At 43.7% G+C, this 22265-nt stretch overlaps 1 protein-coding gene across 2 annotated transcripts; it reads right to left on the minus strand.

The window, feature by feature from the left end:
- Window positions 1–844: 844 nt before the first annotated feature.
- Window positions 845–21604, minus strand: PYROXD1 (pyridine nucleotide-disulphide oxidoreductase domain 1). 2 transcript variants are annotated; one of them, XR_010025853.1, is made up of 13 exons: window positions 21460–21604; window positions 20139–20219; window positions 17312–17431; window positions 14465–14593; window positions 12556–12629; window positions 11186–11358; window positions 9618–9718; window positions 8141–8279; window positions 4377–4489; window positions 3506–3628; window positions 2909–3046; window positions 1288–1710; window positions 849–975 (listed from the first exon to the last, which is right to left on the minus strand). XR_010025853.1 is itself a non-coding variant. In XM_063134799.1 (12 exons), exons 1-12 carry the CDS (start codon window positions 21550–21552, stop codon window positions 1462–1464), a joined length of 1533 nt encoding a protein of 510 aa, XP_062990869.1. In that variant the 5' UTR covers window positions 21553–21604; the 3' UTR covers window positions 845–1461. The 2 variants fall into 2 exon arrangements, 1 of the variants encoding a protein (XP_062990869.1); XM_063134799.1 differs by having other exon boundaries at window positions 845–1710.
- Between the last annotated feature and the right edge of the window lie 661 nt (window positions 21605–22265).

Genomic DNA, 22265 nt, shown 5'->3' on the forward strand with positions numbered 1-22265 from the left:
AAGGTAATAACGGCCAGGGAAGGCAACGGCAAACCACCCCGCTATAAGGCCTGCCAAGAAAACGTCAGCAAAAGCTGGTGTCCCTCCAAGAGTCAGTAATGACTCAGTGCTTGCACGAGAGGTTCCTTTCCTATTTAATAAACCCAGAATGCTATTCTAGACAACTGGATTTTTTTTTCAGAATGTGCTGTCATTTAATGTCCAGGATTAACTAGTCAGGAAACTTCATTACAGTAAAAATTAGAACTCCAATTAACCGCTTATAATTGTACATTTCCCGGAAAGGTAGTAAGTAGGTACAAAAAAACCACATGTTTGGATCCACCTCTGGCTGCTGTATTCACACACTTGCCACCGTAACCACCTTTACACGGGTGGAGGACAGCATCCTGCTATGTGGGAGTGTGAAAGTGCCCATTGTCCGCTCCAGAGCACACATATTTAAAAGTATTATTATTATTATTATTATTATTATTATTATTATTATTAATTTATATAGCACCATCAATGTACATGGTGCTGTACAGAGTAAAACAGTAAATAGCAAGGCCCTGCCGCATAGGCTTACAATCTAATAAAATCATAGTAAAACAATAAGGAGGGGAAGAGAATGCCAACAGACACAGGGTAGGGTAAGCAGGCACAGGGTAGGGTAAAACTAACAGTATAAAGTCCGCACAACATCAAGTTTTAAAAGCTTTAGGAAAAAGAAAAGTTTTTAGTTGAGCTTTAAAAGCTGCGATTGAACTTGTAGTTCTCAAATGTTCTGGAAGAGCGTTCCAGGCGTAAGGGGCAGCAGAAGAAAATGGACGAAGCCGAGCAAGGGAAGTAGAGGCCCTTGGGCAGGCGAGTATTTCTTAAGCAAGTCACTTCAGATAAATAAGGCATGATCTAACCTAAGTTAAGCATGTTCAGATCTCCGTTTCAATGAGAGAGATTTCAGCATTCACTTCTGAAGCATTTCAGAATACTTAACTTGGGCTGGATCACGTATGTAGTTTTAACATTGCTGGATTACAATAACTGACTTTGAACAAAATACTCTCTCTTGGTGTATTCTGCCTTGAATGCTATGAGAACTAGGACACATGTAGATTTAAATAAATAAAATGAATTTAATTCACTTGGATATCATTTTATGTACAAGCCTCACTGAAATGGAGATTGTGCAAGAGCAGGAGTTGGCTTGTAAGCTACCTGAGAAGGTAAATGGAGGCATTGTAAATTCCAATTAAAGTCGGAGTTATAAAATATTTACACTTTCTCTACCAATGTTCAGTGTCCAACTTTATTGTGCTTCCAATTGGACACAGTATAGACCAGCATCGCCTCAAAGCACTCGTACCATGCATTTAGGTTAACTGCAGTTGAATACCCTTCTGTCTCTACTGCGCATTAGGGAACCCTTTTCTGAAAACCCCAAACATTTAAGAAGCCACAGACACTGATCTTTCCATAACTTCAGTCAAAGTAATCCTCAATGTCAATATTTGGATCCAAGAGATGTTCGCCGTAGCGTGAAAGATCCATTTGATTTAGAATCAAGTTTTCAAAGGTTTCTTCCAGATCCGTTTCTCCGATCAATACTGCTCCCAGCATTCGTCCATTCTGCATCACCACTTTGATGTACTCCAGCCCTTTGGTGCACCTCAACATCAGTTCATGGTCTGAACCCAACCCTTGGGCATTGTATTTTCCCAGCAGCACCACCTGGAGGAATAACAAAATAGTTCCGGATTGCAACATGGTGCGTCTCAACGCACCCTAAGATGTGAACCCGAGTTTTTCTAGCTGACCTACGGCATTGAAATGCAATCGTTTGCAAGTAAGCCATTCCAAAATGGGAGCCCGCTGTGGTGTTACCCCACAATTGAGTATCCTGTATACATCTAGATTAGTATGTCTGGTGGGTATGGAATGTTAGAACTGAGTGGGTGTGGTTTGTGACATAATAGCGTGGGGGGGAAGGAGTATATAAAGAGTGATTGAGGGGAGCAGCAGTACGGTTGTTGCTGGGGTGTAGTGTTTAGTGTGTTGGGTTGTGAACTGCCCAGAGAGCTTCGGCTATTGGGCGGTATAAAAATGTAATAAATAAATTGGGAGTGGAGGTTGGAATTGTTTGTGGGTGAGAGGAGATTAATTGCTAGGGATTTAGGATTGGTGTGGAGAGAAGAGAGGTGGTTGGTGTGTGTGGTGAGTTTGGATTAGGCAGGATTGGAAGCATTATATTTTCATTTGAAGCTTTTAACATTATAATACACTTATTTTGTTAGCTGCCAATTACCATGTGTCAGTTTGGCATTATTTACTTGCCTCACAGTTACCCAGAATATACCCACAGTACATTTAAAAACAGATCCTATATTTAACCTGTTTCCCTCATAGCTAGGGGAAAGGTTTTATTTAACCTTCCCTCAGGTTTTCAAGTGGTGATGCTTGGCCTGAGAAGGGTTTATGTGGCGGGCCTAGTATAGGTGTAACGTCGCACCCACCTCTTCAGTTGCAATAGTTTAAATCAGGGAGAGGCCACCATAATCTGGGCGTTGTGGTGAATAACTCCCCACTCCACCCCTCTGTGGGCCGTATGATGTCAGGGGCCATGACCTCTTTCTTGCGGTGAAAAGGGACAGGGCCACACACTGCGACATCATTGGTTCTTGGCGGCTGTATGGGGAGGATCATCTCAACCTGGGCAGGTGAGGTCACGGCTCCCCCGATTCCCATATTATCTCAGAACTGATATTGGTGATAACAAGGTGTCTCCTCCCCCATAGCCCCCTTCCCAAGGTTCAACCACCTTGAGGCCAGGGGGCAGAGTTTAGGGAGGGCCCCGCTAAGAAACCCAAGCCCCTGTGGGCCAGATTAGGGACGGAGGTTGCTCTCCCCTGGTTTCAATGCAGTTCGTTACCTTGTAATTGAAAAATTTTGTAACGTGAGCGAAGAGTTCAAAGCTGAAGTCCATGTCTACGGGTTCCCCCAAAGTGTCAGCGGCCATACATTTTGCAGCATACCAGCCCATTTGCCTTGCCTGGGTCCAAAGCCTCATCTGAAAAAACAAAGCAGATAAATGCCATCAAGATGCAGGTAGCTGTTTTGGGTCTATGACCATGTGTTCCTAAAGCTCAGGCTCAAGCATTCAGCTTGGTGGGAAGCTACTTTAAAAATCTGTCCCATGCTAAAAACATGGCAAGCAAAGCTTCACACTAAGAACTGCTCAGGCTTCCAGTGAATCAGTCATGCCCTCTTCCACGATACTCCATTACATTCTCCTTTCTCTGCGCCTTTTTCATCCACAACTCACTGAGCCTGCTTTGTCTTCATTGGGCTGTTTTCGGGGTTCCCATACAGGGTCTTTTTCCTAAAGGTTTTCTATCCTTTTGCAAACCATGGGGTTCCCCCAAACCTGACGACACCTCTCTTTTGCTAGTGGTTGGTGGAGCGTTGTGCATTCATAAGAAACAGTGGGTTCAACCCAGGCAAGGAGCACAATCAACGTTGGCTTTACCTGCTGCCAAACTGGACTGGGTTCCCATGATGTAGTGCAGATATCACCGGCTGCGTAGATGTCTGGTAGTGACGTGTTCATGCATTTGTCCACCTTTAGACCTCCATCTTCACCTAAAGCAAACTAAATATTGAACAGGTAAATGTGCATTTCCACAAAGAGAAGAAGAAAAGCAGAAGGCATGACTTTGCTCATATTTTAAATAATGAAATGTCAGTGTTGTTTTTCCCCCTTTAAAAAAGGCATCTTACCAATTATTTTAAAAAGCCACACGTCCCAATTTAGTTACCACTATCCCAGTTTATAGACCCATAGGGCTAAATGGCTTGGAAATCCACCTCCCATTCCAAACCAGGTGGGTGTTTTTACATCCTTCGCACCCCCAACTATTCAGACAGCAGTATGGCAAATAACAGGAAGACACAGAGCATGCTCTGTCGCAGGTGCTTGTGATATCACAGATACATTGAACATCAAATCTACTGAGAGTTCAAAAGAGCAAGCAAGTCTAGATGCATCAGACATACTGACTTGGAAGATTCCTTCCAGTTTCCTACAATGTGGGATCTGTTAGATATCATGTACCAGAAAATGGCTCTTATGCAGAGATCCTTTTCTGTTGTGACGTTTCAATCGTTCTGTTCAACTAAATCACCAGTAAAATGAAATTGCCACATTATGCAGTCCAGCTTTAGTGATCCATCCCAGCTAAATTTATTTTCAGGCATTTCTAAAATAAAATATTTATCTAATTTTAAAGGAATTGGATCCCTCTATTCTTAAAAGCCATGTAGCTTAGGAGATGGAAAAATAATTCAAGCTATATTTTGAAAAACAGTGTTAGCAATCGCATTCAACATTTAACCCTTACATTATTACCGTCAAGGAATGGCTGGACATTTGGGACAACTCCAGTTGCACTAACAATGAAGTCACAGCCATATATCTTCCCATTGGTTAATTCCACATATACAGGCCACGGCTCTGAAAGATTCAAAGATCATAAGATTATACACACTGCAAGTTACGTGAAAATCAGCCATGAAACTGGGCACGGAACAAGAAGTCTCTAGGCATTAATACAGCAATCTTGTGGTATCTGAGTGAGCGTCCAAAGGTTGGCTAAAAAAAACCCTTCCAAGGTTGGAGACAGCACTCCGACCTCTGAAGGGGGAGTCAGAGATCTGACCATCCCCCCTGCCCTCACAGGCCGCATGGAAAGAGGTCAGAAAATTGGGGGAAGGGGGGAAAGGTGGTACTCTGGTGGACAGAGAGGGGCGGAGACTGGAGAGGCTAGGATACGATTTCTCCTGATCCTCCTCTCCCTCCAAAGTGCTCTCGCTAGATGGGCTGAAAAGCCCATCTAGCAAAAATAAAGGAAACTGGAAGACAGGGATGTGAAGATCACCACCACTCCTTCTGCCCTGCTGACTTCAGCCCAGCAGGACACAGAATCTCAGAAGCCCCCGAATTCGTTATTCTACTCTTTCATTAGGACTGTCCTAGAACATGTCACCAATACTGGTCTAACTCAGTAGAGGTGTATATCAAGGTGCTTGTTTCATTTTGCAAACCAAATGCAGTACTTAGAATGGTGGTGGGTAGTTCTGGGGGGGAAATCCTTAAATAGAGTGTTTGTTCACCTTTTATTTGATACTGGCTCAGTTAAGAAAACACATTAATCAACGTAGTGTGAAAACTCCACTCAACAGTTGAGTTTGTAGGGCGTACTCCCCACAAAACATGTTCTATCTCCACCGTTGTGTGTCTGCGGGCTACTGTGGAGTTGAATAAAATCCATTGTGATGTTTGATTGACAGTTCTTCTGCCCTCCTCCCCCTGGTCCTCTCAATGGTATCCTATCAGCCATTGCTGCAAAAAAACAACCCCGGCAGCTCTCCTAGAGCGACATGCCCTCCTTTCGCTGTTCTTGCTAGGGAACTCTGTAGCCAGTGGGAAAAGTCCACAGAGCCAGCCATGCAACACTACGGTTGTGCAGGAACTCTCTGCACAGTGTAGATATTCTGTGTGGAGTGTTTTCCCAAAAAACTTCCACCGTTGTGTGGAGTTTTCCCACCACACAACACATTTCTCAATGGTGGTGTAAAAACTCCACCATGGAGTTCTAAAACCACCGTTGAGAAACGTGTTGTCTGAACTGAGCCACTGTTTACTGCTAGTGTTTCCCATATCCGCTAATGCTCTGGCATTATTTTCTTCCAATAACTGCATCCATTTCTTCCTGGATTTGTCACATGGGAAATTCCAGCCGCTCAGGTATCACTTGAACAAGTAACAGTAGCACAAGTATACAGTGGTGGCCAAAATTGTGGATGCTTTTTGAATTTTTCACGTTTTGCAACTTTGCATGCTTATAGAAAACGTTCCGTTTCACAAAATTCAAATGTTTATATATCAGTGGAAAGACCTGATTCACGTAATACAACAATCCTGCTTCTTTTCCTGGGAGTCCAACTATTTTCTTTGGTGCCATTGTTCTATTTATGATGTACTTACGTACACTTTTAGTTTGAGAAATGTGATGGGCTTGAGGGAGCTTAAGGTCCCTTTAAGAGTTCTCAAGAAGCTAGCCTCTGGGCAGACTTGCGGTCGTTCTGCCAAGGCCCTTGAACACGGATTATCTCGAACCGTCCAGCTCTGCACCTGGGGGATGATCTCATGTACGTGCAGCCGAGCCGATAAAAGATCCCGGCAGCGCCAGTAATCCGGTTTCTTGCAGCAGTTCGGATTCTGGTGCCTTAGGCTGAGAGGGAAATCTTTTCTTTTGTCTGCGAGCCTTTTAGCCCGCAGAGGTGGAGTCCGTGAAAGTTAGTGTGGGCTGGATGTCTTGGGAAAAGTGTGGTTGCTTGTTCATCGGGGGGGGAGGGTAGAGTGTATGACTGTGGGGGTGTTGTGTTGTCCTTCCTGCCTTAAATGTTTCTGTGCTGTGTCTTTTCCCCTTATGTGTTGTCCCAGCCCTGGGACGTGGGAATTCCACCAGAGTTTAGTTGTAATTAATAAAGTATTTTGACCTTTATGTGGTGTGGCTGTTATACCTGGGTGCTGGACTCAGACCGGGAAGAGGAGCAGGTGGCAGGCTCCTTCACAAGAAATACTTCAAATATTCACACCATCCCCAATTGCACTTCAGTTACAGAACAAACAGCAAAACCGACTTTCCCCAACTTGAAACATGATGTATCGCAGCTACTGCCATGTGATTGGTCCCCAGAACAAGGACTGTGATTGGCCAGTAGGGTTTACAGTTCCAATCCGCTTCTTCACTCAATCACACCTGTGTTTGTTTTTAGACTAAAGTAACAACAACTTTTATTGTACTGCGTATATTTGCATTCTGTTTTTTTGTATTGAATTCAGCATTAAATTATCTTTCAATTGATATATAAACATTTGAATTTCGTGAAACAGAACATTTTCTATAAGCATGCAAAGTTGCAAAACATGAAAATTTCAAAAAGTGTCCACAATTTCCTATCAGCCTATTTTTGTGAACCGCCCAGAGAGCTCCGGCTATTGGGCAGTATAGAAATGTAATAAATAAAAATAAATAAATAAATAATTTTGGCCACCGCTGTACATATAGTCAAAGCCACTGAGGACAAGCAAAGCCAACTGAGAGCAAGGGCAATGCTTCCTGAATAGACGAACCCTTGATGCTATCATAAAATAACAAGAACAGAAAACTGTTGGTGGGATCAAGGACATCTCTGAGACCTTTCAGATCAGTCCTAACCTCAGATCTTCAAGTGCGAAAGCAAGGAAAACCCTGTAGGGGAGTAAAAAATAGCCAAAGGCAAGGGTGGAACCAAGTAATCTTCTACAATAATATTATTAGTAAAAGTTTTATTAAAGTGCCAGGTGCCTATGCCTGCGTTCTTCCTCAGGGCTTTATAATGTTAGTGCAGTTGTCTGCAGAAGCTGCTATGCTGGCTAGGGGTGATGGGAGTTGCAGTCCAACACAATCTGAAGGGCTACAAGTTGCCCACCCTGATCTAAAGAGATCCATGTGTATAAACAGGTCTCCATGCATGTGCCGCATGCCAGACTGGGAACCACGGGCATAAATCGCTTGCACATCCAAATCTGAATGCAACCTAGCAGCTTCTGCAGACAACTGCACTAACGTTATAAAGCCCTGAGGAAGAACGCAACCACGTTCGACACGCGTAGGCACCTGGCACTTTAATAAAACTTTTACTAATAATATTATTGTAGAAGATTACTTGGTTCCACCCTTGCCTTTGGCTATTTTTTACTCTCCTAATCTCAGATCTAACACACACACAAATCTAGTTATATTATTGGCTGCCACCGCATCTTAGGTCATGAAATTTCACAGAGCAGGTAAGACATGAAATTCCATTTTTCTGGCAATGACCTATGATCTGAAATACCACAACCCAGTATATGTATTCAATCATTACTTCCCTGCTCCTTTCTGTTTCTGTAAGAAAAATCCCCATCCACTCCAACTGACTGCAGTTCCAATGGCTGCGGAAGTCAGAGAGGCTTCCAACCATAAGGAGGGCCTGTTTAGGCCTGGTGTGTGAATCAGGCCACGTTGCCTTGTGTACCACAGAGGCATTCTCAAAACCCCACACCTATACTATTTACCTTCATCTGTTTCTGCATCCCCCTTGTCCTGCTGAGCTTTGGGGAAAGCCAGGGACCTCTTTTGTAACTGCTGGAATTCTTCCTGGAGGTATGTCTTCTTTATTTCACACAGGTTTTCAATATGAACTTTATGGGAAAGCTAAGGAACATTGAAAATTAAGTATGACATTCATTAGTACCATACGTACCAGCAATACATTCTTTAAAAGCTGTCCTACAGGATAACACAAAGGATTCCCCCCACCCCCAGACACATTAAAACTGTAAGATTTGCCTTGCCAAATCAGACCAAGGTCCATCTAGTCTAGCATTCTGGAGGACAGATGACATGGACAGGATGTATGTGAAGACTAATACACAAACACAAAAGTTTTATTTGCAAAGAATCATAGAATAGCAGAGTTGGAAGGGGGCCTATAAGGCCATTGAGTCGAACCCCCTGCTCAATGCAGGAATCCACCCTAAAGCATCCCTGACAGATGGTTGTCCAGCTGCCTCTTGAAGGCCTCTAGTGTGGGAGAGGCCACAACCTCCTTAGGTTACTGGTTCCATTGTCGTACTGCTCTAACAGTCAGGAATTTTTTCCTGATGTCCAGCTGGAATCCGACTTCCTTTAACTTGAGCCCGTTATTCTGTGTCTTGCACTCTGGGACACGAAATAACTCTCAAATATACCCCAGACTGTCAAGCTGTTCATCCACCCTTAAATTATTTTCTCACCAGGGATGATTGGCTAGTTTTGTAGGAACTCCCTCCTGAGGGTCAGGATCTCTTCTCGATCATCCCAGAGCACAGGACACAGAATAAGGGGGTAAAGTTACAGGGGAGCCAGATTCCAGCTGGACATCTGGAAAAATGTCTTGACTGTTAGAGCAGTACAGCAATGGAACCAATGACCAAGGGAGGTCGTGGGCTCTCCCACGCTAGAGGCCTTCAAGAGGCAACTGGACAGCCATCTGTCAAGAATGCTTTAAGGTGGATTCCTGCAATGAGCAGGGGGTTGGACTTGATGGCCTTATAGGCCCCTTCCAACTCTACGATTCTAGACTAGCTTCTTCTTTATTGTCCTTCACACAATTGGTGAAGACAAGTGCTCCCCTGAGCTTTCAATAGTTGATCCCACTCTCTGGCTTTACTATTAATCTGTTTTTATTGTACAAAAAAAAAAAGTTTGGCTTTTTGCAGTTTATGTATTTGTATTCTTTTCCTTGCTTTGATTTTTACATCACCCTGAGCCTCTACTCTGGCTTTCAGTCAGAACCAGCCAGAACTCTAAAGGAGCTATCCAACGTGCTTAATCCCAGCCCAAAATAGGATCAGCACCTTGGAGAGCTCCTTTAGCATTCTGGCGGTTCTGACTGAAACCCGGAGTGGATTCAAAGCTCCACTGACATTGGAGCCACCAACCTCCACCACCTGAAGCACTCATTGAGCAGAGGGGAGATCTAAATATATTCCAAATAACAACAAACAATACCTTTTTTGCTCCCTTGAGATGCAACCCTTCGTGCCAATCAGGGCCTAAGGCACTGCCTATTTTCCCAGGGCTTGCTGCCGCTCCCTCTTCCATCTCACTTTCTGGGGGAGAGAAAAAAATCAAGGTAAAGATCAAAATGTATATTGCAGAGCAGGGGTGGCCCAACTCTGTATTCTCCAGGTACTATGCTATGGGCTGGAACAAACTGATCTCTCACTGATGGTCAGGGCTTATATCGCTGGTATCGTCTAACTGTCAGGCAGGTCTGGGGGAACTGTAGCTTTTCAAATGTTGATAGACTCCAGTTCCCATCAGTCCTAGCCAGCTTGGTCAATGGTGAGGGATGATGGGAGCTGTAGTTCATCAAGATCTGGAGGGCTGTAGGTTCCCCATCCCTGAAAGAAGGGCGACACAGATATAGAGCACATGGACATGATGGTCCCATTAGCTGGGGACAGAGGGCTAATACATTTCCTGATGGCTATGTGCTATCTCCAGAAGCAGAGGCAGTAAGCTGATATAAACCAGTTGCTGGTGAACATGGGTGGGAGGGTGCTGTTGCACCATGTCCTGCTTGTGGGTTTCCCCGTGGGCAGCTGTGTGGCCACTGTGTGAACAGAGTGCTGGACTAGATGGACCCTTGGTCTGATCCAGCAGGGCTCTTCTGATGTCCTTATGTGCATTCTGGAAAGGCAAGTGGATGCTACCAATGAATATATGGAGCTCTACTGCTTCTTTCCCTTTCAAATTAAACTTTTTAATTTGATTTTAATTTAATTTAATTAATTTTTAATTTAAGCATTTAAAAACCACACACCTTTCACATGCAATCCCATATATCTACTCAGAAGTGTCATTTTCAGTAGAGTTTCCTTTCAGTGAGTGAGTATAGGATTGCAGTCTTCGGGCACAATAGTGTGCATACCTACACAGGAATAGGTCCTACGATTCCCAGCATCCCCCCAGCAAGCATGGGAGTTGTAGGACTTATTTCTGTGTAGATACAGTATGCATGGGATGGCACCCTCAATGTGATAAAGCTATCAGAAGGCTGGCAAATTTGCTTCAGAGGCTATACAGAGTTCAGATCTCAGTGTCTCTATTTAAGGCATTCATATATCACCCTTCATAATATTTATCCCAGGGTGGTTTTTACGCTGACTCTATGGTTATATTCACTACGCTGTGTACAAACTAAGATTGTGGTTATAAAAAAATAAGACATTATTTAGTGTTTTAAAAACACTTTAGGATAGTCAAAGGAAACTCTGCACGCTTTCTTACAGCGGACTTTTTACAACAGGCCTGCAAGGTAGGCCAGTATTGAATATCCTAAGCGAAGATGAGAGTTAACAACGTAGCTTATTTATTTATTGGGATTCTCCTCCTTGCCGTTCTGTTTGTGACCCAGCTCTTCCCAGTTCATAGGTTTAGCCGCTATACTACGGCGGCTCCGTTAATTAAAAAATAATAATGAAAGTATGTGGATTGGGCTGATGTCACAGCTTTCATACAGTTTTAGATCTCAATGTACATGTAAGAGTCAATTAGAATGCTGTGTGCTATACCGGGAGTTCCTCCTGAGGTTGTATATTTTGTTCTTTTACAAGCAAGCGGGGGCTCTGGTTTCTCAGCGCTCAGCTTCGGAATCAGGAATTCAGCTGCTCCCGCGTCGAAAAAAGTATTCCCAATCGCTTTGTCTTTGATGGCCCAAATCACTTCACAACCTTCAATTTCGTACCTGAAAAGGATTTTTAGAACACACACACACACACACACGTTTGCCTCTAATTTCTACACTTAGGGCTGAACATTGTAGTCAGTAGATCCACTCAGGCAAGTGGAAAGGGCCAATTTTAAATCAGGGAGAACAATCGTTAAAGGCATGCTTGTTTATTTCTTTAGAACTATTTTGGTTCTGGTCTGTTACTTTGATAGGAAGTTAAAAAAAAAGAAAAGGTCCAAGTAGCCTTTTCTTCTAATGATGAGCTGGTTTTGCTTTCTTTATTAAATCGTAAGTTCTCACACTGGGCCTCTTTAAACATCACAAGACATCATGGGTAAATTAAACCTTTGAGGCTTTGCAATGCGTACTGGCAGCCATTTTGAATACACAAGCCACAGTGTGTGCGTGCCATAATTTGTTGTGTCGTGTGAATCCAGGCAGCGTGGGTTATGCCAGGGACTGTGTTAGGATTATTCAAGGTTTGTTTGTCCAGCTTCGTACAACACAGCAAGCTTTGGCACGTGCCTGCCACAGCTTGCATATTCAAAATGGTGGTCAACACGCATCGTGAAGCCTTGTGAGTTCATTAACCCACGGTGGCTTGCCATGATGTGGGAACCAGGTCATCGCCCATCAGTGTCCCCCAAAGGCACAGATAGTGAGCCATTGTTTTCCAGGTCCCTGTGCTTTTCCAGCTGGAAAGGGTGGGAGGGGCTTGCTGGTTTGGCCCTGAATGGCTGATGTGCTTCCGATACCTTGGCAACACAGTGGCCGGGGAAGCCCATTCACCCTTCCCTGCTCTGGAAGGGTGGAAATGGAAGGGTGATTTGACACTGCAGAGCAGAAGTGCTCAGGGTTTCTTTGCAATGCAGCAGCCAAACAATCTCTTCCCAACGCTGGGATGGGGCGGGGATGGCTGCACAACTTCAGGGCTGATCCCTGCCCACCTTTGCAATTCCAAATTTGGGAGTAAGGCCGGCACTCATCAGAGGGCATTGGCACACTTGCTATGGCAAGCAAAGATGTGGAAGCTAGATAAAAAAAGTATTTATATTTATTTATTAAGCACTTAAAGCAGCTAGGTATTATACAGGACCATTGGATCTACAGCCAAGGTTATCACTTGAGTTAATTCCATTTATCTTTTTTTTTTTAATAATAATAATAATAATAATAATAATAATAATAATAATAATAATAATCTTAACTTACACCAATTCCAGTGCAATGCCACCATTTCCTACAATGGTTATTCTTTTAGCTTTTCCTAGACGTTTCTGAAATTCCTATATTAAAGAGAGCGTGATCGTTATAAACAGGTCAACATGCAGTTTATTCTCTTCCGCCCCACTGCAAGACGACAGCCGAACGAAAGCGCCCTCTGAACAGCGCTATCTAGGATGTGCCTTTCTAGACCGCCAGGATGTGCAAAATTCCTTTTTCCTCTTGCTACCATTTTCCTCTCTGTGTTTTAACACGTGTCTCTAATCTTTCAGTTGCATTAAACACCGCTATAGATGCATTTGACTTTTTGGCAGGCTGGTTTAAAAAACAAATCAAAACCTCTTTGTTTAGGAGTGATTTCAGAGAATGATCCTGGCTCTCTTTGTATTGTGGCAGCATTCCCCAACCTGGTGCCCTCCAGGCACGTCTGACTATAGCTTTCACCATCTCCAGCCATTACCATGGTGGCTGGGGATAATGGGGAATTGCATTCCAAAACATCTGGAGGGCACCAAGTTGGGGAAGGCTGGATTATGGGGCTGTTTGAGGCTTAGTTCTTACAGAACCAGAAAATCTATGTCTGGGCTAGTCAATAGCACTTGACCAGCCTATCTTCCATTTATGCAGTCTAATCTCCTTTTAAATTAGTGGGCATAAATATCGCCTTGCAGCAGCAAATTACACAAATAAATTATGTGTTGTGTGAGCAAGTAGTATCTTGAGTTTCCTTTTGGCAATCATAATCCTCCTGCCAATTAATTTCAACAAGTGACCCTAAATATTCAACGGGGGGTGGGGGAGAGATATCTTTCTCCACTCCATTCATAATTTTATAAACCTCTACTATCATGTTCCCTCTTTAGTCATTCCCCCCCACACACACACACACACACTGCCCCAAATGACTTCCCTGCAGGACACGGAATAACGGGCTCAAGTGACAGGAAGTCAGATTCCGGCTGGACATCAGGAAAAACTTCCTGACTGTTAGAGCAGTACAACAATGGAACCAGTTACCTAGGGAGGTTGTGGCCTCTCCCATACTAGAGGCATTCAAGAGGCAGCTGGACAACCATCTGTCAGGTATGCTTTAGGGTGGATTCCTGCATTGAGCAGGGGGTTGGACTCGATGGCCTTGTAGGCCCCTTCCAACTCTGCTATTCTATGATTCTACTCTCGTAGGTAAGGTCCTCCCATCCTTAATCATTTCAGTTGCCCCTTCCTGCGCATTTTCTAGCTCTGCGCCGTTTCTAGTAACTCTACCGTTTTGGTCACTCCGTCTCAAAAACATGATCGTAGAGTCGACAGTATCATTTTCTGAGGGAGTGACCAAAATAGGACACAGTAGACGTTAGCAGCCCATATTTCATAGCCATGTTTGACTACGGGTTCTCAGCCATGATACACCTATTAATGGGGAGAGCAATCCTAAGGCCCCTAGACAGGGTCTGGGACGCCACAGGATGCTGCAGACCGCCTCCTCCGTGTCCGTAGACAGAGCTAAGAGCGCGGAGGTGAAGATCTGATCATGGATCCTCCGTCCCCCACACACTTCCCCTCCTCCCAACTGCCACAGTAAAAGCTTCTTTTAAGGGGTCACAACTTAGGAGGAGTCGGAGAAGAGCGGGGAGTGGGGTTCGGCCGAGAGGGGAGAGGAGAAGTTGCGCAATATCTAATGGCCACGCCCCCTCCCCATAAGTAAGCTATTTTTTAATTATGATTTTAAACAGAGGGGAAGGTGAAATAGGCCTCTGTCCTCCACTTGCTCTGCCTGGCTCTCACCGAGAGGGGTGGGATAGATAGAGGGCTCCAAACTTGGAGCCTTCGGTCTATAGGGAGCACAACCCGTATAGGATTGCAGCCTGATGGTTCAACGCATGCAGGCCAACAGCATTACCGCAGCACTGTCTGTGTCTCGGATTCCCAGCACGAATGGGTTTCCTTCAGTAATCAGTTTCGGTTTTGCTCCAGCACAGAGGCAAAGCTTTTCGTAGGCATGCTCCTCGCCAGCTTCTGTGATTATTTTCTGTAACCAGGTTTAAAATGGGAAACAAATGAGAGAAGGGTAAGTACACACGGTCTACTCAAAGCAGGTTGTTGGTTTGACGTCAGCAGTCACCCCTAAGCTAGAGGACAGCAGAAGGTTATGGCTCAGTTCAGACAACACGTTTCTCTACGGTGGTTTTAGAACTCCACGGTGGAGTTTTTACATCACTGTTGAGAAATGTGTTGTCTGGAGGGAAAACTCCATCCCATCGTGGAGGTGGTTTTTTTTAAAAACAACAACAACAACACCACTCTACGCAGAATATCTATGCTGTGCAGAGGAGAGTTCCTGCACAACCGTTGTGCTGTATGGAGGGCTCCATGGAGTTTCCCACTGTGTTGAGTGGACTTTTCCCACTGGCTACAGACTTCTCTGGCAAGAGTGGCAAAAGGAGGGACTGCCACTCTAGGAGAGCTGCTGGGATTGGGTTTTTCTTGCAGCAATGGCTGATGGGATACCATTGGGAGGAACAGGGGAGGAAAGAGGGTGGAGGAACTGCCAATCAAACGTTGCAATGGATTTTACTCAACTCCATGGTAGCCCACAGTCACACAATGTTGGAGTTAGAACATGTTGCGTGGTGAGTGCCCCCTAAAAACTCCACCGCTGAGTGGAGTTTTCCCACTGCGTAGAGATATGTGTTGTTTGAACTGAACCTATGTCACGGTGGATCAAAAGCAAAAGAATTAAATGACAGTGAATTAACAGCAGTCACTTACAAACTGAGCATTAGCATCATGGGAAACAACCAACGTAAAAGTAACCCCCAGATTTCCCATATTGTGAGAACCCCCAAAACTCTGTAACATTTTGTCGCAGAACTTGCTTGTAAAGTTACTGATTTGCAATCATCCCAATCCTGTTCCAGTTGCTTTAAAAATTCATTTAGTTGTGTCAAAATGTGAGTGAAAATACGAATGTGCATCCTGTTGAACATGGTGCAATACAGATAGGTTACATTCAGGTTTGGATGTGCAAGCGATTTATGCCCGTGGTTCCCAATCTGGCATGCATTGAGGCCTGTTTATACACATGGATCTCTTTAGATCAGGGTGAGCAACTTGTAACCCTTCAGATTGTATTGTACTGCAACTCCCATCACCCCTAGCCAGTGAGGATGATAGGAGGAAAAAGTGGACATCAGGAAAAACTTCCTGACTCTTAGAGCAGTACGACAATGGAACCAGTTACCTAGGGAGGTTGTGGGCTCTCCCACACTAGAGGCATTGAAGAGGCAGCTGGACAACCATCTGTCAAGTATGCTGTAGGGTGGATTCCTGCACTGAGCAGGGGGTTGGACACAATGGCCTTATAGAATCATATAATAGTAGAGTTGGAAGGGGCCTACAAGGCCATTGTGTCCAACAATGCAATCCAACAACATGTGAAGGACCACGAGTTGCCCACCCCTGGCACGGGTGTTGGCAGGAATTCTAGGACCAATGCTCTTGCCTTCATCAAACCACACAAGTTAAAATTCCAACTCCATTCAGAAATGGTTTTGATTTTGGTTTTTGCATTACCAAGAATAGTACACGTCTACTCGATGGGGATCCTAACACTTCTTCAGCAAGGCCTCTAGAAAGGACACTTTTTAAGAGGCAGCAAGCCCAAGGACTAACATATTTTTACTCGTTGTATAATTGACATTGTCAACATGGGATTCAATATTAAAAGCAAAAAGGGTGAGCAAGCAAGCATGTGAGAGGGGCTAACTCTCCCCCTTCCAAAATCTACCTCCTCGCAGTCGCTCTCCCCAAGTGCCTTTTCTCTCAGTTAAGCTCTCTTCCAGTATCGGACTCTAGAAAGACCAGTGATGGGAGGGTTCTACACTCCTCACTCACGTGCTTTCGCTTTTAAAAAATAATTGGATCCACCCTGACTTCTACACAAGTGGAGCAGTTTCTTCTTTAAAACAACACTGACCTGCCACTATCCTGTCTAGACTGGCCTGCTGTGAAACTGAGCAGCTGAGCAACACAGAAGGGTGGAATAAGAGATGCTAGGAAAATGTATATGGAAGCAAGTTGTCTGCACATTTTAAATACTTTCTGAAATGCACCACAAAGGAGAGTGACTGCTTCTCATCTGCAATTTAGCATTATCCCTCTAGCAGTTCACTAACAATCCATCTGAGTTTTCTCCTCTGAAACTACTTTCTCAGTAGAAAGGCACCATGTTTTCTGGTTTCAAGCCCAAGAGCTGAGCCATGCAGCTGGATGTATAAATGCGCAAGAGATCGATTCATGCAGGAAGCCACCAAATAGAATACATAAGTTATAAACCTTTCCTCTTGGTGGCAGTATGGGGCTTTGTGAAAACATGAACAGAAGTGCCAGATTATTCTCTAGAGTTTTTAGTAGCTCATATACGATGCAGTAAAAGGAATTTCTCCCTCTAATTCAAAACTAATCTGAACTGGCCCGAAACCAAACAGCCCTCCCTACCTGTGCTTTATAAGATGTCTGATGATCCAATCACATATCTCTCACATCATGTTTAAATTGACTCTCACATCCCCCTAAAATCTAAGCTGATCATTAAATAGCAGCGCTCAGTATTTCGCTAGGAAAGGCTTTTTTGGACTGACAAGATAATGATGTGCAAGATTCAAGATCTTTCTGTCTTCTTCTTCTCTTGAAAGGGAAAGCCATTTCATATTCCACATGAAGACCAAAGGGTGAGGGATTCTCTTACATGTTCTCCACTTTTCAGCCATTTTACTCCAGACTGTATAACTTTAATGTTAGGGTAGCGCTTTTCTAAGACACTGCTTGCTTGTTCCTCGACATCAAATTCTTCTAAAGTTCTGGAAACCTGTCAAAAAAGTAGAACACATCACTTCACATTTCTAATCAGGATCTTTTAATGTACAAACACACCAGATAATCTTCATAAAGGCTTCATTAACCAAAGGGTCTGTTCAGACAACACATTAAGCCATGGTTAGGTCACTAACTCTTTTGCAGCAAATGGCTAGTGAGTGTGTTTAAACCATGATTAGGTAGCCACCATGGTTAGGAATGGTTCACATGACATGCTAAGTCATGGTTCACTTATTATTATTAATTATTATTATTATTTGTATCCTGCCTTTTGCCCAATACTGGGCCTTGAGATGTTAAGCTATGTTTTTAATACGGTTTTAATACGGTTTTTAATGCTTTATGTGTGTATGTTCTATGTTTTAGAATTTTAAATTTTGTATACTTGTTTTTATCTCAATTTTAGAATTTCTGTAAACCGCCCAGAGAGCCTTGGCTATGGGAGCGGTATATAAGTGCAATAAAATAAATAAATAAATAAATAAATGTTTAGCACAAAATGCTTAAGCACCATGGTTTAGTGCAGAGCTTTCCAAACTGTGTGTTGCAACACGTTAGTGTGTCGGCTGTAGTGTGTAGGTGTGTCACGCGAACGTAACGAGAAACCTCTGAGTCTATGTGAAATAAGCAATACCAACTAGCATGCATTTTTACCCAGCAAAGGTGCCGATTAGTATGGTGCACTAGTATATTCCCCTTCTGTCTGCACACCACGTGTATGCACACCATACACCGTGTATGTGCACCACGGTCGAGGGATCATACGGGTACTGTGCATGCGCAGTATGCATAATCGGGTCAAAACAGCTGATTCTGCGTCACTTCCGGTGATGCGGCTGCACCTGAAGTGACGCATTCGAGAAATTCCATGGGTCCAGTTTTTTGATAGAACACCGTCTCAACCGCCGCTTGATCGCAGCTCGACAAAATTGGTTCAATGTGAAAAGTCTTGGAAATGTATGTTATTATCTTGCAAATCATATATTTTAAAAAATATCAATGAAAGGTTTTTATGAGACATGTTGTGTCCCCATGCATTTCGTTATTACAATTTATGTATGTGTCCGTATCTCTTATAAGGGGTTAGTTTAACCTCCAGATTGCTAGTAAAACTGAATTACTGTGTCGCGAAATGATGCATGTCTAAAAAGTGTGTCACCAACATGAAAAATTTGGAAAGCTCTGGTTTAGTGTTTCGTCTGAACAGGGTCAATGTCAGGAGATTGAATATTTACTGAATAAGACAGTACCAAGATCAAACCAAAAGTAAAATGTTAGGAAGCTGCTGCTGAAAGTAATGATTGGCTACAGAATCTATTAACAGGCATTCCTTTTTAATAGTGTGAGTGTAACTTCCCATTGGGACTGGACTTAAGGCATCATAAAGCAAAATGAGCCATCAGAGACATGCAAAACTCTGTCATTCATGGCCTCTCCTCCACTATGTTTAAACAAAACAAAGCTATTGTGATCCAGTAAATGGACTTGTGGACTAACTGCTTGAGACATTTTACCTCAAAACTCACAGCTGCTTTGTAAGTTTATAATGAACTTGCCCAATGGTCCGCCTGGCTTGCCCCAGTCTCAATTCCAATTTAGCCTCTGGCTCACCTGGCAAGCCTTTTGCAAGGAGTCTCAGCAGCTGTTGCTGCAGGGAAACTGGCCCATGCAATACCTCCAGATCTCCAACAGGCCTGAGCTTGGCAGCACATGCTGGAACTGGGAGGGGATTGCATCAGCACAGGAGGTAACGCCGTCATACCCTAGACCAGTGGTTCCCAATTAGCTAAGTACTGCGGACCCCTTGTTTTTCAAATGCCAAGCCATGGACCCCCTCCTTTTGAAAAAAATGTTATCTCTATGGTAGTTATCTGTGCGAAGCAATTTTTTGGAGAAAATAAGGGGTAGCCCCTAACAAGCAAAGGATTTTAGGTATACTAAAAAACAGACCATAAAATTTGTGATATTTGTGATATTACCACGCAAAAATGACAATGATTTATTTAGGAATATAAAGATGAATTTAATTTTACTAATGTCTAGTTTACAATTGAACAAATTATGACTTGTCTAGCAGCTACTAAACCTAAATGTGAAGGGAGAAATCATGCCTCCTTTTGTCCTGAACAATCCCTTCCACGTCCGGTTCAATATTTCCTACTTTTAATCTCAAATCTGGATCAACATTGAGCCGATTTCTGTGCTTGTTCTTCATATAACAAAATGTCAAAAATGTTGTTCACAAAGATATGTGGAACAAAAGGGAACTAGATGTTTCAAAGCTTTTTCGCCTAACTTCTTATAATCAGGAAAAACCTTTACCCAGAATTGGTCCAGTCTATATTCTTTGAAAAATGGTTTCAATGAACCATCACAAGTCACATCAACAAGTCACATCTTGCTCTTCCGCAGATAGAGTTGTTAGTTGTACATCACCACATTCAAAAGGATTCCTTATGCATGAATTTTCAGGATTAGTGGCAGGGAAATAATCGCTGAAGCTAGTTGCAGGTGCTCAGTGATGTTATATTTTACTTCTGGTAGGAATTCATCATCAGTGGACTCCATAAATGAATGGTGAATATGTGAATGGTGCCACGGACCCCCTGGGTGTATTACGAGGACCCCCTGGGTCCGCAGACCACCAATTGGGAACCACTGCCCTAAACCCCTAATATGCAGCATTAAATCTGTCTTACCTGCCTGAAGTTCACTACTGCTTTTATAACAGGAGACGCCGTAACTAATAAAATATAGTCAGAAGGAAACTCTGCAGCCAGCTTGTAAAAGAGAAGGGGGGGGGGGAAGAATGTGATTATTTTTCAATGTCAGTTCATGTTAAACCACCCACAAAGCCCAAGTTCTTAAAGACCCTCAAGCAATTCTTTTAACATCATCTTCTATTGCTCACCCATAACTGGCACTCCATAGCAGATTGGCTCTCGCCATGGTGGTTCCATATAGGCTAACTTTGAGCTTCTATACTATACTATGAAAAGGTCCAGGTGAAATGAAGTTATGCAATTAATTGTACATGATAGTTCCTTGTAATCAAGGGTGGCCATATGAAAAAGAGGACAGGGCTCCTGTATATTTAACAGTTGCATAGAAAAGGGAATTTCAGCAGGTGTCATTTGTATATATGGAGAGCCTGGTGAAATTCCCTCTTCATCACAACAGTTAAAGGTGCAGGAGCTATACTAGAGTGACCAGATTTAAAAGAGGGCAGGGCTCCTGCAGCTTTAACTGTTGTGATGAAGAGGGAATTTCCCCAGGTTATCCATTTATACAAATGACACCTGCTGAAATTCCCTTTTCAATACAACTGTTAAAGATACAGGAGCCCTGTCCTCCTTTTCATATGGTCACCCTATGTAATCTGGATCATAAAGCCCCAGGGCCACGCATAATCTTAAATGACGAGATTAAACAAACAAACAAACATACATACAGCTAAATTAGGTACCAGCAATGTTTATCTTTCCTGATGAAGAGATCTGGAGATCTTTAAAGGTTGCACATTTTATGTGATTGTTGAATTGCCCTAATAAGGGTGCAATCCTACAAGTTCCAGCATGGCTGGCTGGGGGCAGCTGGGAATTGTAGGGCTTTCCCCCACTGTCTAACCATACATAGGATTGCACCTTAAAAGAATGACACTATATGGTTTAAAATACAAACAAACTCATGAATTAAGACCTCAGTTAGAGGAGGAATTGCTGTCTTTGCAGGTAAGTTTTTATCTAGGGAGGGGGCGGGGCTGCTGTCCAATCCCAGTTACATTAAAACCCCGGGTTTCTCCATTGCTTTCTATGGGAAGAGGGACCAAATCACACCATCCGAAGTCGACCCGGAAGCTAAGCGCTGCGTGTGAGTCTACTCTTATAAGTCTATGAAGTAACCAGGAAATTCCCGTCTTTAGAGAATGGAATTCTCAGTCTATGGGGAGAAGGGAGGGGTGTGTGGAATGGCTAGGGCGCATGCGCAAAGACTATTAAGAGCGAGGGGGCAATACGTTACCAGCTCAGCGCACGTCACTCCTGCGATGCCGCCTCCCACCACAATGAACCGGCTGTGAACGGCGGCGAGGAGCGGAGCCGAGTCGGCCGCCATGACCGACTCCTTCCGTCCCGGAGGCTTCTGTCGCCGGCTTGGCTGAGCGACGCCTCACCGCCTTCGTCGGCGTCGCGCGGCGCCCTGGCTACGGGTCTCCGCGAGGCTCATACCTTTCCATTTGGCGTTTCCGACTCCGGCACTCGACTCTCTGCTGCCCCGCCCCACCCCGCGGCCAGATGCTGACATTACAATTCTGGAGCGCGCCTGCGGTTTTTTCTTGGGAGGCTTCAAAGCGCTTGTTTCGAAAGTCAGCTGCAGAATGCGTGCAAGTCATGACTTTAAAAGGTGCCTCTGAGCGCAGGTCGAGTGCTCCACAGCTGTCTTAGATGCCTTTCAAGGAGGATCAGACAAATTCGTCCGCCTGGCGCCTACACTACTCTTTTCGTCGCCAGCTGAAGACCTTTTTATTCTCTCAGTATTTTAACACGTTAATTTAAGTTAAATTTAAATTTTACTGTTCTAACTCTGTATTTTAATTTTATATCCATTTTGCTGCGTGGTTTTATCCTGCTTGTGCTTTTTATAGTGTATTTTGTATTTGTGTTTTTAACTCAGCTAAAAACTTTTCTTTTCCCTATAGCCTTCAAATATTGAGTTTGTTCTGACTCTATACTGTTAGCTTCTCCCTACCCGGTGCCTGTTTACACTTCCCTGTGCCTGTTTGCATTCTCCTTCCCTCTTTATTGTTTACTACAACTTATTAGATTGTA

Source organism: Elgaria multicarinata, chromosome 9, assembly GCF_023053635.1.
Source record: "Elgaria multicarinata webbii isolate HBS135686 ecotype San Diego chromosome 9, rElgMul1.1.pri, whole genome shotgun sequence".
Lineage (NCBI taxonomy): Eukaryota > Metazoa > Chordata > Lepidosauria > Squamata > Anguidae > Elgaria > Elgaria multicarinata.

Coding starts and splice junctions, on each gene's coding strand:
- PYROXD1 (XM_063134799.1), bottom strand. CDS start 21,552: ATGGCGGCCGACTCGGCTCCGCTCCTCGCCGCCGTTCACAGCCGGTTC. Junction 17,432..20,138: donor CAGTAGTGAACTTCAGGCAG/GTAAGACAGATT, acceptor CTTTTTTGACAG/GTTTCCAGAACTTTAGAAGA. Junction 12,630..14,464: donor GAGACACAGACAGTGCTGCG/GTAATGCTGTTG, acceptor TCTTTAATATAG/GAATTTCAGAAACGTCTAGG.